General features: G+C 38.9%; 1 protein-coding gene across 1 annotated transcript in view; it reads right to left on the bottom strand.

The window, feature by feature from the left end:
- Window positions 1-17,665, bottom strand: part of NEK3 (NIMA related kinase 3) — a 90,462-nt gene extending 72,797 nt beyond the window's left edge. The window contains exons 1-4 of the mRNA XM_053708387.1: window positions 17,570-17,665; window positions 15,810-15,931; window positions 4,132-4,225; window positions 3,002-3,099 (exon numbers count right to left, since the gene is read on the bottom strand). Of these exons, the coding sequence (XP_053564362.1) occupies window positions 3,002-3,099; window positions 4,132-4,225; window positions 15,810-15,926 (309 nt within the window). The 5' untranslated portion in view covers window positions 15,927-15,931; window positions 17,570-17,665. The remainder of the gene's footprint in view (window positions 1-3,001; window positions 3,100-4,131; window positions 4,226-15,809; window positions 15,932-17,569) is intronic.
- Window positions 17,666-18,180: the final 515 nt, after the last annotated feature.

Here is an 18,180-nt window from a genome sequence, read left to right as displayed (position 1 = left end):
CAGCAATATCACTAGTAGCTGCATGCATTTACTAGTAATATTGCTGTTTGCTGCATGCATTTACTAGTGATATTGTTGTTAGCTGCATGCATTTACTAGTGATATTGCTGTTAGCTGCATGCATTTACTAGTGATATTGTTGTTAGCTGCATGCATTTACTAGTGATATTGCTGTTAGCTGCATGCATTTAATAGCAATATCACTATTAAATGCATGCAGCAAACAGCATCACTAGTAAATGCATGCAGCAAACAGCAATATTACTAGTAAATGCATGCAGCAAACAGCAATATCACTGTTAAATGCATGCAGCTAACAGCAATATCACTAGTAAATGCATGCAGCTAACAGCAATATCACTAGTAAATGCATGCAGCAAACAGCAATATCACTAGTAAATGCATGCAGCTAACAGCAATATCACTAGTAAATGCATGCAGCAAACAGCAATATCACTAATAAATGCATGCAGCTAACAGCAATATCACTAATAAATGCATGCAGCTAACAGCAATATCACTAGTAAATGCATGCAGCTAACAGCAATATCACTAGTAAATACATGCAGCTAACAGCAATATCACTAGTAAATACATGCAGCTAACAGCAATATCACTAGTAAATACATGCAGCTAACAGCAGTATCACTAGTAAATGCATGCAGTGAACAGCAATATAACTAGTAAATGCATGCAGTTTAAGGGACAGTCAAGTCCAAATTTTTTTTTCATGATTCATATAGAGTATGTAATTTTAAACAACTTTCCAATTTACTTTTAGCACCAATTTTGCTTTGTTCTCTTGGAATTCGTAGTTAAAAGCTAAACCTAGGAGGTATACAGTATATGCTAATTTCTTAGACCTTGAATGCCACCTCTGCACTTGACAGTTTTTCACCACTAGAGGGTGTTAGTTCATGTGTTTCATATCGATAACATTGAGCTCATGCATGTGAATTTACCGAGGAGTGAGCACTGATTGGCTAAAATGCAAGTCTGTCAAAATAACTGAAATAAGGGGGCAGTCTGCAGAGGCTTAGATACAAGGTAATCACAGGGGTAAAACGTGTATTATTATGCAAAACTGGGGAATGGGTAATTAAGGGATTATCTATCTTTTAAAACAACAAAGATTCTGGTGTTAACTGTCTCTCTAAAGAGTCATGATACCCAAATAATGAAACACTTGAAAGTGATGCAGCATAGCTGTAAAAAGCTGACTAGAAAATATCTCCTGAACATCTCTATGTAAAAAAAGAAAAATATTTTACCTTAAATGTCCTAAGTATTCACACCCCATTGTAAAGGACTTTAAGCAGCAAATCAGTATGTCTGTCCCGGGACAGGCAAGGGAGTGAGCCTCGTGCACACTCATGTTATTTCTCTATTTAGTTTAAGGAAGTTTACTATGAAATCTCATGAGAGTTAAGTGAAATCTCATGAGATCACAGTAAAAGAGTTCATGACCTCTGCACTGCTGATGCTGATTGGCTGTTGTTAATTTCTTCCTTTTTTTTTTTTTTACCACCTGCAGTTGGGCAGTAACTGAAGTATAACTTTTTACACAGCACTTACTCTAGTGAGCTGAGGAAATTGTGAGGTAAAATATCTTCCTTTTTTACATAGAGATGTTCAGTTGATATTTTCCTGTCAGCTTTTGCAGTTCTGCTGCATCACTTTCAAGTGATTTAGTATATGAGTATTATGTCCTTTTAACAACAATATCACTAGTAAATGCATGCAGTATATTTGAAACACAAGTCTGCTTTGTGCGGTTCACTAAAGTAGAATCACTACAACTTACTTAAAGTGAAGGTAAAATTTGATGAATGAAAGCCCAGTTTTTAAAAATACTATTAAAAACTGGGGCACTTTCATTCATCAAAGTTTAGAAAGCAGCCGTTTTGTTTAAAAAAAAATTACCTTTCTTCTTTTCACAGCCAGAACAGCATCCCCCACCCGGAGTTCCTCTCTTCACACGTCAGCAATGACTAATCTGGCTTCCTCCAATTACGGCTTTCTCCCCAGGATAGTCATTGCCTGAGGCCATTCCGTGATTGTAGGAAGCCAGATTAGTCATTGCTGACGTGTGAATAGAGAATCTCTGGGTGGGGGAAGCTGCTTCGGCTGTGAAAAGAAGAAAGGTACGTTTTTAAATAAAAACGGCTGCTTTCTAAACTTTGATGAATGAAAGTGCCCCTGTATTTATAGTATTTCTAAAAACCGGGCTTTCATTCATCAAAGTTTACCTTCACTTTAACACTATACACCTTCTTACAACGTACCATAGTGCAAAAAGTATTTATCTAGATCACATTCCAGTTGCAAATCTAGTAAGAACAAAAATATGCAACACCAGAGATGTATGTTGCTGTTACCATTTATTTATATCTGGAATGTGATCTAGTACTTAAAAAGATACATAAAATTGGTACTTAAAGGGACATTCCGGTCAAAATTTAAATGTACTTAGATGAACTACATCTTTGAATAGAAACATATTTGCGATATACATGTATTCACAAAAATGCTTCTAATACAAGTTATTACTTTTTTAGTGTTAAAATTTTTTTATGCATGTGAAGCATAACTAGATATTTACAATGCACCAGCATTTTAAATACTGCAGCTGCTTAGAGCACCAGAGGGGCTTGTATCATGTCAGCAATTAACAAATTGAGTCATTACAGATGGTACAAGCACCTTGGGCTCTCTGAGCAAGAGCTGTGTTTAAAATGTTGGTGCATCGTGCATACTTAAATACTCTTTGGAAACAGCTATAGCTTTTATTAAAAGCATTTTGCTAGTATATGTATATTATAAAAATGCTTCTATGCAAAACTGAAATGCATCCACGTGTATTCCAATTTTGGCTGGAATATCCCTTTAATTTCCTTAATCACTGTCTCAGAAATTTAAATCCTCATATCATTTTTTTTTTTTCTTCAGATTAACAAGGTAATAGTTATTCATTAAACAAAAAAAATTATCCAGAATTCACCTGCTGTTCAGGAAGTAGTTTTCCCTTTTGCCGTTTAATTGTCTCCATCAGATCTCCCCCATCACAATATTCCATCACTATGTACAGATGTCCATCCTCTGTAATTAGATAACAAATGGTGCAATAAGGCTGTTATTTGTTCAGTGGGTTGAAGGGACATGATACACAAATGTTGAAACACTTGGAAGTGATGGAGCAAAGGGACTTTAAACAGCCAATCAGAATGCTAGTCCCAGGACTTGCAAGGGATCATGGTATGTGCAGCATAGTCATGTTTACTATGACATCTCGCAAGATTTCAGTGAAATCTCAAGAGATTGCAGTAAAGCAAAGTGTGAAGAGCAATGATGAAGCTGATTTGGTGCTTATATTTTGTTTTTTTAAACATACAGCTGACAGCAGCGGAAATTTAAAAAATCAGGTAATATTTTCTTGTCAGCTTTTTACAGTTATGCTGCATCAAGTTCAAGTGATTTAGCATATGAGTATTATGTCCCTTTAAATAGATGGTATACAATAAAAATGAGAGGCTTTTTCCATCATTAAAGTTACAGGTGAAACACAAATGCTTGGAATTCTATTCTCCATCATTAACCACACCATATCTTTTTTTTTTTTATTTACCTAATTATTTCCTAAAACCTTTATATTATCAGTGATACTTTCGTTACTCTTTGCACTTATACTGTTTGTTCCTTGTAAAGTGCTTTCTTATTGGATGATTCACTACTTTTTATGTAATTCGGGATCATGGGGATTACCAGTAATACTAAACACAAACTGATTATGCAGAAAATATTTTTTTTTTTGCTGCCCTGGCCACTGGGAAATCTACTGCCTCCCAAAACCATTACCTTTAAAAATTTGTTACCAACTTTGGAGTCGCAGAGAACAGCTGGTCCCGAGCAGATACAGCCCGGTAGAGCCAATTAGAAGCAGCAGTTTTACAGCTGGCTCAGGTGGCTGATGCAGCTGATTGGCTGCTGACATGCTTTAACGCATCAGACCATGTCATTTGTGCACTATAATGTCCCTTAAATAAACAATGTAACAAAAAAAAAATACCATAGTATCTAATGGAGAATTGTGAATAAAAAAATAACTGGAAGAGAATATAGACCATAATTTACCTTCAAAAGACTCCCTGAAAGTGACAATATTGTGGTGTTTCATTTTAGCTAACAGGATCGCTTCTTGTCTGGAGTTTTGAATGGCACTTGAAGTCTGAAAAAAAATAACATAATAATTACAGTAGGTGAATGAACAACACATTTAAATATATACCTCAACTACATTAAAAATGGTGTAATACTGAAAGCAATGTTGCCAACATTCTTGCTAAAATTGGAAATGATTACTCCCAGTCATTATCCCAGAGACTGAAGTGCATCTTGCACACTCCAGAGTATTGACCCTGCAACATGCCACCCAGTAATTGTTTGATATCTGCCCTTAAAGGGACAGTCAACACAAATTTTTTTTATTGTTTAAAAAGATAGATAATGCCTTTACTACCCATTCCCCAACTTTGCATAACCAACATGGTAATATTAACATACTTTATAACCTTTAAACCTGTCTGTTTCTAAGTCTGTAAAGACAGCCTTATGATCACATGCTTTTGTATTTGCTTTTCACATCAGGGGAAGTAGTTCATGCGAGCCATATAGATAACATTGTGCTGACGCCCGTGGATTCTAACAACACAGCACTAATTGGCCTAAATGTAAGTCAATAAAGTCATGTGATCAGGGGGCTGTCAGAAGATGCTGAGAAACAAGGTAATCACAGAGGTAAAAAGTGTGGGGAATAGGTAATAAAGGGATTATCTATCTTTCAAAACAATAAAAAAATTTGAGTTGACTGTCCCTTTAATTGTCTACAAAGGAAACTTGCTAAATATTATTTTGTCTCTGGACATTCAATTTTTTTTCAACAGTTTTGCAATTAAGTGCCCTGTTGCAGATATATATTACACATCATTGTTGTGTTTAGTTTTAGTGCGGCCTTAGACACTGGGAAATCTACTCACTCCCAAACCCATTACCCCCAAAAATTGTAGCTCATATTATTTTTCACAACTGGGGCGCGATCACATATACGGCGCAGGTTTTGGCGCAAGCGTGGAAACCTGCGCCGCCCATAATTTCACCCTCACACATCGGGGTATTACATATATTGCGCCGGCATTTCCTAAGTGGCGTAAGTCGGATAAACTAGCGATGTCCAGAAATAAGCGTAAATACAAATTTCTGGAGTCGCCAGTGACTTACAGCACTTTAGAAACTGCCGGCGCCTAAGAAAAGTAAAGAAAATCTAAAATCTCCCGTAACAGTCTAACACGCCTCCCAAAAATAAGCCCGACACCGTATAACCCCTATATCCACAATCCCCCCCTCTCACTACTAATAATAAATGTATTAACCCCTAGACCGACAACCCCCCACAACGCAATATGCCTATTTAAACTATTAACCCCTATATCCGCCATCAAACCCAGACCGCAAGTAATAACTAAAGTATTAACCCCTAATCCGCCATAGCCCACAACGCAATTCACCTATAAAGTATTAACCCCTAAACCGCCATAGCCCACAACGCAATAAACCTAACCCCCCCTAAATGAACTAAAATACCTAATTTACAAAAATAATAAAGTTACTATTAAATTAAAAAACAAACAAAAAAAAAAAAAAACACTACTTTAAAAATACAAATAAACTAAGTATAAATTAAAGGTTTCCTTTAAATGACGTCATCCAAGATGGCGTCCCTTGAATTCCCGATTGGCTGATAGGATTCTATCCGCCAATCGGAATTAAGGTAGGAAAAATTCTATTGGCTGATAGAATCCTATCAGCCAATCGGAATTCAAGGGACGCCATCTTGGATGACGTCATTTAAAGGAACCTTCATTTGTCGAGAGTCGTCGAAGAAGAGGATGCTCCGCGTCGGTTGGCTTTAGATGGACCCGCTCCGCTCCGGATGGATGAAGATAGAAGCATGCCGCCTGGATGAAGACTTCTGCCTGTCTGGAGGGTTGGGTGTGTGGGTGGTGGGTTGTAATGTTGGGGGGGGGGGGGGGGGATTGTACTTTTTTTTTACAGGTAAAAGAGCTGATTACTTTGGGGCAATGCCCCGCAAAAGGCCCTTTTAAGGGCTATTTGTAATGTAGTATAGGGTAGGGCTTTTTATTATTTTGGGGGGCTTATTTTATTAAGGGGATTAGATTAGGTGTAATTAGTTTAAAATTTTGTAATTTTCTTTATTATTTTCTGTAATCTTATTTTTTTTTTCAGTAATTCTAAATTAAAGGGACAGTCTACCTCCAGAATTTTGATTAGACTGCCCCTTTAATTTATAGTTTATTTGTATTTTTTAAAGTAGTGTTTTTTTTTTTTAATTTAATAGTAACTTTATTATTTTGTAAAATTAGGTAATTTTTAGTTCATTTAGGGGGGTGTTAGGGTAGGGGGTGTTAGTTAGGTTAATTGCGTTGTGGGCTATGGCGTTTAGGGGTTAATAGACTTTATTAGTTATTGCGGTGGGGGGATTGTGGTTGACAGGTAGATAGACATTGCGCATGGCTTAGGTGTTAGTTTATTTTTGCAGGCATTTTCGGTGATATACGGTGCTCCCATACTCAGCGCAAGCTTGCTACTGCTGCCTTTTATGGCGAGGTAAATATGGAGTAAGATTTCCTCCATTTCTCGCCACGTAAGTCCCTTGCGCTGGATATTGGATTACCGATTTACGACGCGGGTCCCTGTTAGCCTTATGGGAGTAAAAATTGCGGGCGACAGGTGAATATACGCACGTAACTTGTATGCTACGCCGTATATGTAATACCAAAATCGCGTAAAATCTGGCGGCGGAGGCTGTTGCGGGCGACGCTGCATATGTAATGGAGGAACTGGTTGTCAGGGACAAAAACATAATTTATGCTTAACTGATATAATTTATTTCTCTTGTAGTGTATCCAGTCCACGGATCATCCATTACTTATGGGATATTCTCCTTCCCAACAGGAGGTTGCAAGAGGATCACCCACAGCAGAGCTGCTATATAGCTCCTCCCCTAACTGTCATATCCAGTCATTCGACCGAAAACAAACAGAGAAAGGAGAAACCATAGGGTGCAGTGGTGACTGTAGTTTAATAAAAATTTAGACTGCCTTAAAAGGACAGGCGGCCGTGGACTGGATACACTACAAGAGAAATAAATTTATCAGGTAAGCATAAATTATGGTTTCCTCTTGTTAAGTGTATCCAGTCCACGGATCATCCATTACTTATGGGATACCAATACCAAAGCTAAAGTACACGGATGATGGGAGGGACAAGGCAGGATAAGCGGAAGGAACCACTGCCTGAAGAACCTTTCTCCCAAAACAGCCTCTGAAGAAGCAAAAGTATCAAATTTGTAAATTTGGAAAAAGTGTGAAGCGAAGACGAAGTCGCAGCCCTTGCAAATCTGTTCAACAGAGGCCTCATTTTAAAGGCCCAGGAGAAAGCCACAGCTCTAGTAGAATGAGCTGTAATCCTTTCAGGGGGCTGCTGTCCAGCAGTCTCATAGGCTAGGCGTATTATGCTCGAAGCCAAAAGGAAAGAGAGGTTGCCGAAGCTTTTTGACCTCTTCCCTCTGTCCAGAGGTAAACGACAACAGGGTAGATGTTTGACGAAAATCTGTTAGTAGCTTGTAAGTAAAACTTCAAGGCACGGACTACGTCCAGATTATGTAAAGACATTCCTTCTTGAAGAAGGATTAGGACACAATGATGGAACAACAATCTCTTGATTGATTATTCTTGTTAGAAACCCACCTTAGGTAAAAACCCAGGTTTGGTACGCAGGAGGACTACCTATCTGCATGAAAAATCAGATAAGGAGAATCACATTGTAAGGCAGATAGCTCAGAGACTCTCTGAGCCGAGGAAATAGCCATCAAAAACAGAACTTTCCAAGATAAAAGTTTAATATCAATTGGAATGAAGGGGTTCAAACGGAACTCCTTGAAGAACTTTAAGAACCAAGTTTAAGCTCACGGGGAGCCAACAGGTTTAAACACAGGCTTAATTCTAACCAAAGCCTGGCAAAATGCCTGGACGTCTGAACCTCTGCCAGACGCTTGTGCAAAAGAATAAAACAGAGCAGAAATCTGTCCCCTTTAAGGAACTAGCCTGATAATCCTTTGTCCAAGCCCCTCTTGGAGAAAAGACAATATTCTAGGAATCTAACCTTACTCCATGAGTAATTCTTGGATTCCACCCAATAAAGATATTTACTCCATATCTTGTGGTAGATTTTCCTGGTAACAGGCTTTCGTGCCTGTATTAAAGTATCAATGACTGACTCGGAGAAGCCACGCTTTGATAGAATCAAGCGTTCAATCTCCATGCAGTCGAGTCTCAGAGAAATTAGATTTGGATGATTGAAAGGACCTTGTATCAGAAGTCCTGTCTTAGAGGCAGAGTCCATGGTGGAAAGGATGACATGTCACTAGGTTGCATACCAAAGTCCTGCGTGGCACGCAGGTGCTATCAGAATCACTGATGCTCTCTCCTGTTTGATTTTGGCAATCAGTCGAGGGAGCAGAGGAACGGTGGAAACACATAAGCCAGGTTGAAGAACCAAGGCGCTGCTAGAGCATCTATCAGCGTCGCTTCTGGGTCCCTGGACCTGGATCCGTAACAAGGAAGGCTTGGCGTTCTGGCGAGACGCCAATGATCCAACTCTGTTTGCCCAACGATGAATCAACTGAGCAAACACCTCCGGATGGAGTTCCCACTCCCCCGGATGGAAAGTCTGACGACTTAGAAAATCCCGCCCCTCCCAGTTCTCCACGCCTGGGATATGGATTGCTGACAAGGGTGGCACGAGTGGTACTCTGCCCAGCGAATTATTTTTGAGACTTCTAACATCGCTAGGGAACTCCTGGTTCCCCCTTGATGGATGATGTAAGCCACAGTCGTGATGTTGTCCGGACTGAAATCTGATGAACCTCAGTGTTGCTAACTGACGGCCCAAGCCAGAAGAGCATTGATTATCGCTCTTAACTCCAGAATATTTATTGGAAGGAGTTTCTCCTCCTGAGTCCACGATCCCTGTGCCTTCAGGGAATTCCAGACCTGCACCCCAACCTAGAAGGCTGGCATCTGTTGTTACAATTGTCCAATCTGGCCTGCGAAAGGTCATACCCTTGGACAGGTGTACCCGAGACAACCACCAGAGAAGAGAATCTCTGGTCTCTTGATCCAGATTTAGCAGAGGGGACAAATCTGTGTAATCCCCATTCCACTGACTCAGCATGCCTAATTGCAGCGGTCTGAGATGAAGGCGCGCAAATGGCACTATGTCCATTGCAGCTACCATTAAGCCGATTACCTCCATACACTGAGCTACCGAAGGGCGCGGAATGGAGTGAAGAACACGGCAAGCATTTATAAGTTTTGATAACCTGGACTCCGTCAGGTAAATTTTCATTTCTACAGAATCTATAAGAGTCCCTAAGAAGGAGACTCTTGTGAGTGGGGATAGAGAACTCTTTTCCTCGTTCATTTCCACCCGTGGCGACCTCAGAAATGCCAGTACTATCTCTGTATGAGACTTGGCAACTTGAAAGCTTTATGCCTGTATCAGGGGGATGTCGTCTAGGATACGGAGCCACCGCTATGCTCGCGGTCTTAGAACCGCCAGAAAGTGAGCCCAGAACCTTTGTAAAGATTCTCAGGGCTGTAGCCCAACCCGAAGAGGAAGAGCTACAAATTGGTAATGCCTGTCTAGAAAGGCAAACCTTAGAAACCGATGATGATCTTTGTGAATCGGTATGTGAAGTAGGCATCCCTTTAAGTCCCACTGGGGTCATGTACTGACCTTCTGGATCATGGGCAGGATGGTCCGAATAGTTTCCATTTTGAAAGATGAACTCTGAGGAATTTGTTTAAGATCTTTAGATCCAAAATTGGTCCTGAAGGTTGCCTCTTTTTTGGGAACCACAAACAGATTCGAATAAAAACCCCTGTCCTTGTTCCGTCCGCGGAACTGGATGGATCACTCCCATAACTAGGAGGTCTTGCACACAGCGTAGGAATGCCTCTTTCTTTATCTGATTTTGCAGATAGCCTTGAAAGATGAAAATCTCCCCTTGTGGGAGGGGAAGCTTTGAAGTCCAGAAGATATCCTGAGATATGATCTCAACGCCCAGGGATCCTGAACATCTCTTGCCCACGCCTGGGCGAAGAGAGAAAGTCTGCCCCCTACTAGATCCGTCGCCGGATAGGGGCCGTTCCTTCATGCTGTCTTAGATGGCAGCAGCAGGCTTTCTAGCCTGCTTGCCTCTGTTCCAGGATCTGGTTAGGCTTCCAGGCCTGCTAGATTGAGCAAAAGTTCCCCTCTTGTTTTGAAGCGGAGGAAGTTGATGCTGCAACCTGCCTTGAAATTTCGAAAGCACGAAAATTAGACTGTTTGGCCTTTGCTTATTGGGCCCACTGTCCTGAGGACAGGGTGTGACCCTTACCTCCAGTAATGTCAGCAATAATTTCCTTCAAACCAGGGCCCGAATAAGGTCTGCCCCTTGAAAGGAATGTTGAGTAATTTTAGACTTCGAAGTCACGTCAGCTGACCAGGATTTAAGCCATAGCGCCCTACGCGCTTGGATGGCGAATCCGGAATTCTTAGCCGTTAGTTTTGTCAAATGAACAATGGCATCAGAAACAAATGAGTTAGCTAGCTTAAGTGTTCTAAGCTTGTCAATAATTTCAGTCAATGGAGCTGTATGGATGGCCCTTCTTCCAGGGCCTCAAACCAGAAACGCCGCCCGCGGCCGTGACAGGCGCAATGCATGCAAGGGGCTGTAAAATAAAACCTTGTTGAATAAACATTTTCTTAAGGTAACCCTCCAATTTTTTATCCATTGGATCTGAAAAAGCTCAACTGTCCTCAACCGGGATAGTAGTACGCTTTGCTAAAGTAGAAACTGCTCCCTCCACCTTAGGGACCGTCTGCCATAAGTCCCGTGTAGTGGCGGTCTATTGGAAACATTTTTCTAATATATAGGAGGTGGGGGAAAAAAGGCACACCCGGTCTATCCCACTCCTTGCTAATAATTTCTGTAAGCCTTTTAGGTATAGGAAAAAACATCAGTACACACCGGTACCCCGCATAGTATTTATCCAGCCTACACCAATTTCTCTGGTACTGCAACTGTGTTACAGTCATTCAGAGCAGCTAATACCTCCCCAAGCAACACACGGAGGTTCTCAAGCTTAAATTTAAAATTAGAAATCTCTGAATCAGGTTTCCCCGAATCAGAGATGTCACCCACAGACTGAAGCTCTCGTCCTCATGATCTGCATATTGTGACGCAGTATCAGACATGGCCCTTACAGCATCTGCGCGCTCTGTATTTCTCCTAACCCAAGAGCAATCGCGCCTTGCCTCTTAATTTCAGGCAACCTGGATAATACCTCTGACAGGGTATTATTCATGATTGCAGCCATGTCCTGCAAGGTACTCCCCGCGTATGGGCGTCCCTGATGTAATTGGCGCCATTTTAGCGTGCATCCCCTGAGCGCGAGGCGAACGGGTCTGACATGTGGGGAGAGGTTAGTCGGCATAACTTCCCCCTCGTCAGAATCTTCTGGTGATATTTCTTTATAGTTAAAGACTGATCTTTACTGTTTAAGGTGAAATCAATACATTTAGTACACATTCTCCTATGGGGCCTCCACCCATGGCTTTTAAACATAATGAACAAGTATCCTCTGTTTCAGACATGTTTGTACAGACTAGCACTGAGACTAGCAAGCTTTGTAAAACACTTTAAAGCAAGTTAACAAGCAATATAAAAACGTTACTGTGCCTTTAAGAGAAACAAATATTGACAAAATTTGAAATAACAGTGAAAAAAAGCAGTTACACTAACAAAATTTTTACAGTGTATGTAACAAGTCAGCAGAGCATTGCACCACTTGCAAATGGATGATTAACCCACTTAATACACAAAAAAACAGAATAATAAATGACCAAAACGTTTTTTAAAACACAGTCACAACAACTGCCACAGTCTACTGTGATTGTTACCCTCCTCAAAACACGACTTTGAAGCCTTTTGAGCCCTTCAGAGATGTCCTGTATCATGCCCGAGGGAAGCTGAATGTCTGTCAGTATTTTTAGCTACATAGAAAAGCACTAAAATAGGCCCTTCCCACTCATATTGCAACAGTGGAAAGCTTCAGGAAAACTGTCCTCTAAGGCAGAAAATCAAACCAGCCATGTGGAAAAAAAAACTAGGCCCCAATAAGTTTTATCACCAAATACATATAAAAACGATTTAAACATGCCCAGCAAACGTTTTATATTACATTTTTATAAGGTATGCATCTCTATTAATAAGCCTGATACCAGTAGCTATCACTGCATTTAAGGCTTTACTTACATTAGTTCGGTATCAGCAGATTTTCTAGCAAATTCCCATCCCTAGAAAAATATTAACTGCACACAAACCTGCACGCCATTCTCCTCTCTGAAGTTACCTCACTCCTCAGAATATGTCGAGAACAGCCATGGATCTTAGTTACTTCTGCTAAGATCATAGAAAACGCAGGCAGATTCTTCTTCTAAATACTTGCCTGAGATAAACAGTACACTCCGGCACCATTTAAAAATAACAACACTTTTGATTGAACGAATAAAACTAAGTATAAAAAACACCACACTCCTCTTACGACCTCCATCTTGGTTGAGGCTTGCAAGAGAATGACTGGATATGACAGTTAGGGGAGGAGCTATATAGCAGTTCTGCTGTGGGTGATCCTCTTGCAACTTCCTGTTGGGAAGAATATCCCATAAGTAATGGATGATCGTGGACTGGATACAATTAACAAGAGAAAAGAGAGGTAAATTACCCCAATAGACAGCAGACATCATTTTCTTCTGCAATACAATTATTTTACAAAATTGAGAAGGAAACCAGAGTGGAAGGCATTATCTAGTAGAGCCCTCCCCAAATCTAGCCCTAGACACAGCTCTAGTTGGTCAAGGCCAAATTATGCCCTTGATAATACCCCTTAATGTCCCATAAAACATTGGTATTTCAGAATTAGAGGACGCAAATTATATTACTATATGCTATAGGAATTTGACATCTATACTTTAATCTCGTTTGTAATGTGTCCCGTTGCTGTCGTCAGTTGCGCACGCAGCCAAAAAAAATGTTGGCTATGCACACAGCCAAAAGAATCCACCTGGATGCAGCGTAGCCAAACAAAGCATTTGTTAATTTTTGATAATTTTGTTTAATTTTTTTCAGTCATCTTTAAATAGACTGCCCTCATGGGCAGGCTTATCGCCTAGTTCTATATTAAAGGGACACTGAACCCAATTTTTTTTTCTATCATGATTCAGATAGAGCATGCAATTTTAAGCAACTTTCTCATCTACTCCTATTATCAAATTATTTTTCATTTCTTGGTATCTTTATTTGAAATGCAAGAATGTAAGTTTAGATGCCGGGCCCACTTTTGGTGAACGCACTGTGTTGTTCCTGCCGATTGGTGGGTAAATTCAAACCTACCAATAAACAAGTGCTTTCATGGTTCTGAACCAAAAAAAAATAGCTTAGATGCCTTCTTTTTCAAAATAAAGAAAGCAAAAGAACAAAGAAAAATTGATAATAGGAGTAAATTAGAAAGTTGTTTTAAAATTGCATGCTCTATCTGAATCATGAAAGAAAAAATTTGGGTTCAGTGTCCCTTTAAAGGGGACATTATACACTCATTTTTCCTTTGCATAAATGTTTTGTAGATGATCTATTTTTATAGCCATTAAGTTGTTTTTTAAAAAAAAAAATGTATAGTTTTGCTTTTTTTTTTAAATAACATTGCTCTGATTTTCAGACTCCTAACCCAAGCCCCAAAGTTTTATGTGAATACTGTCAGCTACCTTCTCCAGCTTGCTCCTGTTTGTGGTAAAGGGTCCTTTTCATATGCAAAAGAAGGGGGAGGGGGGGGAGTTTTCTTATTTCCACTTGCAGTGGGCTTTCCAGCTACCTTTTCAACAGAGCTAAACTGACAGCTTCTAAGTAAGTTTTTAAACAGTTTTATACTGGATTTTAATATCAGTATCTGTGCATCTTATTCTTTATAGTAGTGTCTATTACATGCAGTTATATGAAAATGAGTGTATACTGTCCCTTTAAGCTATTTTGCAAAAGTAAGAATTGTACAAGCAAACAAGCAGTGCTGGTAACTTTACAGGGACAATCTCTATCATGCATATGAAAGAACAGCAGTTACAATTTCCCATTATAAAAAGGTAAACGTACTAGGCCAGTTCACATCTCTATGCTAGATATGTTGTATTTAGCCAGGTTCACTCTGTTGCAGGTTTTGTTTTGTAACTCACACAAATACTACTTTATTTGCTTTTTGTTTTTCAGCAGATCAAACACTCTTAGAAAATATATTTGGTTTTTCTAAATTCACAAATATGAGGTAAAGGCACCAAGTTAAATACAAAAAAGAGAACAAATAATTCCCTCTTATCATCCTTTGGATTCTAGGGTGTAAAAGTATAGTGAAACAAATAATGAATGACATTTTTCACAAAACTGATATACAATGTGTTGCAGCCCTTTTTGGGGGTTACATTTTTGTTATGGGTGGCATTGTCACAGCTCAGTTATTTTCACAACAGCATTATGGCTACCAATGTATCTTAGTGACAATTTCACAGCTCTGACATTGTAGGAATGCAAAAGAATAGATTAGCCTGTGAAAACATTTCATAAATATTTTATTGTGTAAAAAAACCTACCATGCAACTAAATGGGTGAAAAATAATAATAAATCATAAAATAATAAAAATGAAACAAAAAGGGACATGAAACCGCAAAAGGCTTTCATTATTCAGATGGTGCAATTAAAGGGCCAGTCTACTTCAGATTTTGTATTGTTTAAAAAGATAAATAATCCCTTTATTACCCATTCCCCAGTTTTGTATAACCAACACTTTTTACCTCTGTAATTACCTAGTATCTAAGCCTCTGCAGACTGCCCCCTTATTTCAGTTCTGTTGACAGACTTGCATTTTAGCCAATCAGTGCTGACTCATGAATAACTCCACAGGAGTGACCACAATGTTATCTTTATGACAAACATTAACTAGCACTGTCTTGCTGTTGAAAACTGAGATAAGAAGTGGCCTTCAAGGGCTTTAGAATTAGCATATGAGCCTAACTAGGTTTACCTTTCAATAAAGAATACCAAGATAACAAAGCAAATTTGATTATAAAAGTAGATTGGAACATTGCTTACAATTGCATGCCCTATCTGAATCATGACAGTTGAAGTTTGACTAGACTGTCCCTTTAAGTACAAAATATGCACAACTTTCCAATTTACTTCATTTTCTTGATATACTTTGTTAATAAAAACAAAGTAAGCTTAGGAACATATCTTGAGCACCATGGCAGCAGTTTAAAAAAAAAAAAAAAAAGCTTTTAACATTGTTATACATTGTTCAAACACTGCTGCCATCTAGTGCTCAAAAGCATTAATTACAAAACTAACATTATACTGAAGTAAATGTAATAGATGTAAATTGAAAAGTGTTTTTGTTTTTTTAACACATTTTTTTTGTTTTTGTAATCACATGCTCTCTATGAACCATGAAAGACAAACATTTGGTTTTCATGTTTATTTAAAATAATTAAAAACAACTCTAGATAGAAGTATCATTTAGAACAGAATGAATATTAGAACAATAAAGAGATGAAAAGCTCACAAGTAACATAAAAAATCACTAGTTACCTTGGGGAGTCTCACTTCTTTCATTACATATTTTTGAGTGCTGCTTCGGTGACAAACTAAAAGGGCCCTCCCGAATGAGCCCTCGCCAATCACTTTGAGGATATCGTACTGGTCCATTGAAGCTAAGTGGGGAAGAAAATAAACTTTTTTTTTTAACAGACTAAACTGCAACAGAAATGTAAAAAGTGAAGCCTCATTTCACTCAGGATTGTGAATGATCTGGGTGCCTGGAGCTCATGTGGTTCATTTGTATCTACATAAAGCAGTTGTGTTCCACTCACAATAAAAGCAAGCGCAGGAACTCTGTGCTATTATAATATACTATTAAACTGCTTGATCTCGTTACTTCTATGACTGTTCACTTGTTTGTAAACCTAAACTAATCAAATGGCAGCATTTTCAACAGAAAAATGAAGTTGTTTAAACTCCATAGCTGACAAACAGGTTTAAAGGGGCATCAAAATAAAAAATTCCAAAGTGTAGTGCATGTTTAGGAAGTTCAACTCAACACTGAATTCCTCATGAATTAATGAATTGATCTTATTACTAAAATGAGACAACATTGCGTTATACATTCATTGTTTATCTTGGTTGCATCTGTTGTAAACTATCTTGTATTTGCTATAAAAATGTGATTGCTTAGAGCAGTTATTTAACCCTTTGAGTGCTAGAAATCGACACAAATTTTATGTGATAACCGCACTACATGCTGATCTAGTCCCCGGCAGCTGCCAGCGTTATGAGCGCCATGCATAATTCACAGAGATGTAGGTGACCACAGTACACAAAGCCACCCTTTTAAAGGGACAGAAAAAGGAAAATGTTCTAATGGTTTAAAGCATTTTATTATTGCACTATTATTTGCATATAAACATGTCTTTAATCCCTGTAGTGGGGTTAAACAAAATGTTAAAATCAGCTCCAGAGCAGCACTGTAAAACAGAGGGATAGCTGGTGATTGGTGGCTATGCACATATGCTTCTTGTCATTGGTTTGCCTGTTGTATTCCGCTAAGTCCCAGTGGTGCATTGCTGCTCCAGAGCTGATTTTAACTATGTGTTTAACTGCTTTGAATGGGTTAAACACATAGTTATTTGCAAGCAATAATGCAAAATAAAAATGTTCTAACGCATTTTCTTTTAGCACTTTTATGTCCCTTTAAATGTGGGCAACTGGGGAACAGCTGTAGGTAAACAAGGCAGGGACAGCAGGGCTAACACATCTAAGGCTCCATAGATATGTCAAACCCTGTTGTAATATTTATTTAAAGGGGATTTTTCCTGTTATTGGACAACTTTGACTTATTTAAGCCGTTTGAACATGATTTTTACATATACACAATTTCCCCATTTTTAAAATAAGTTACACTTTGTTAATCTGTTTCAAATGATTGTTTTATGGAAATATTAGACTTCATGCTTCATTTTTGCACTTTGATCTTTAACAGTGATTCATTTACTAGTTATTTTACACAGCTACACCAGCCTTTATCTGGTGGTACAGAGTCTGGGCACCCATATTGTGAAAATTTGTTTTGTCATTAGACAGATTATACATTAATCCACGTCATAATTTACTAGCATCAATTGTTTTATAATTTATATGGTACAAAATGATGATCTCCTGCTGTAGCAATTTGTGAGAATAGCTGGATTATTGTATACTCTAAACAAAATGCATAATTATCGCAGCAATGTATGAATGCCAGCAGCACAATCTACTAAACATGCACACGAGAAAATAAAGGGTGTTTTATTTACCGTAATTCACAAGAAACCCGAGCCCTTGTTTACAGGGGCACACAGCACAAGCCAATAACACTCCGGTTTCCTGGGAAGCTGAAGCACAACCCGAGAGCTGGGCTCATTGTCACAGCATTGGCTTCCGCCTCAACATTCCTCCTCCTCGTGGTCCTAAAAGGAGTCGGCTCACGCATAGCTTACTAATACAATTGATCCTAAACAATGTGAAGGAGTTCAACTGAAAGTCTCTAGGCAGGCACATGCTCACTAAATAGGTCTCATAAGGACCCAAAATACAGTTGCAGCCTAAATGGCTACTACACACATTACCCTATATGTGCTTAACTGCATGCATCATAAAGTATTCTTACAAGTAGCACAATGCTGTATCCCTGACCCTGAGGGGGAATGGTCATATTTAACAACTTCCATGTTTAAAAGATTCCACCTAATGATGGCTTCCCCTTGGTAGATTCCTCATTTCTATTTTTTCCATCAGATTGAGGGATTGGCAGGAATAAGTCTGTGACAAACTAAAATAAATGACAAGGGTGAATGACAAATTGGAATGCTGGGATTTTACATTAAAAGTGTCACATCAGCAAAATTTGGAGACATATCCCATAGAT

The sequence above is a fragment of the Bombina bombina genome, chromosome 3 (genome assembly GCF_027579735.1).
Source record: "Bombina bombina isolate aBomBom1 chromosome 3, aBomBom1.pri, whole genome shotgun sequence".
NCBI lineage: Eukaryota > Metazoa > Chordata > Amphibia > Anura > Bombinatoridae > Bombina > Bombina bombina.
This window is presented reverse-complemented; position numbering and strand designations above follow the sequence as displayed.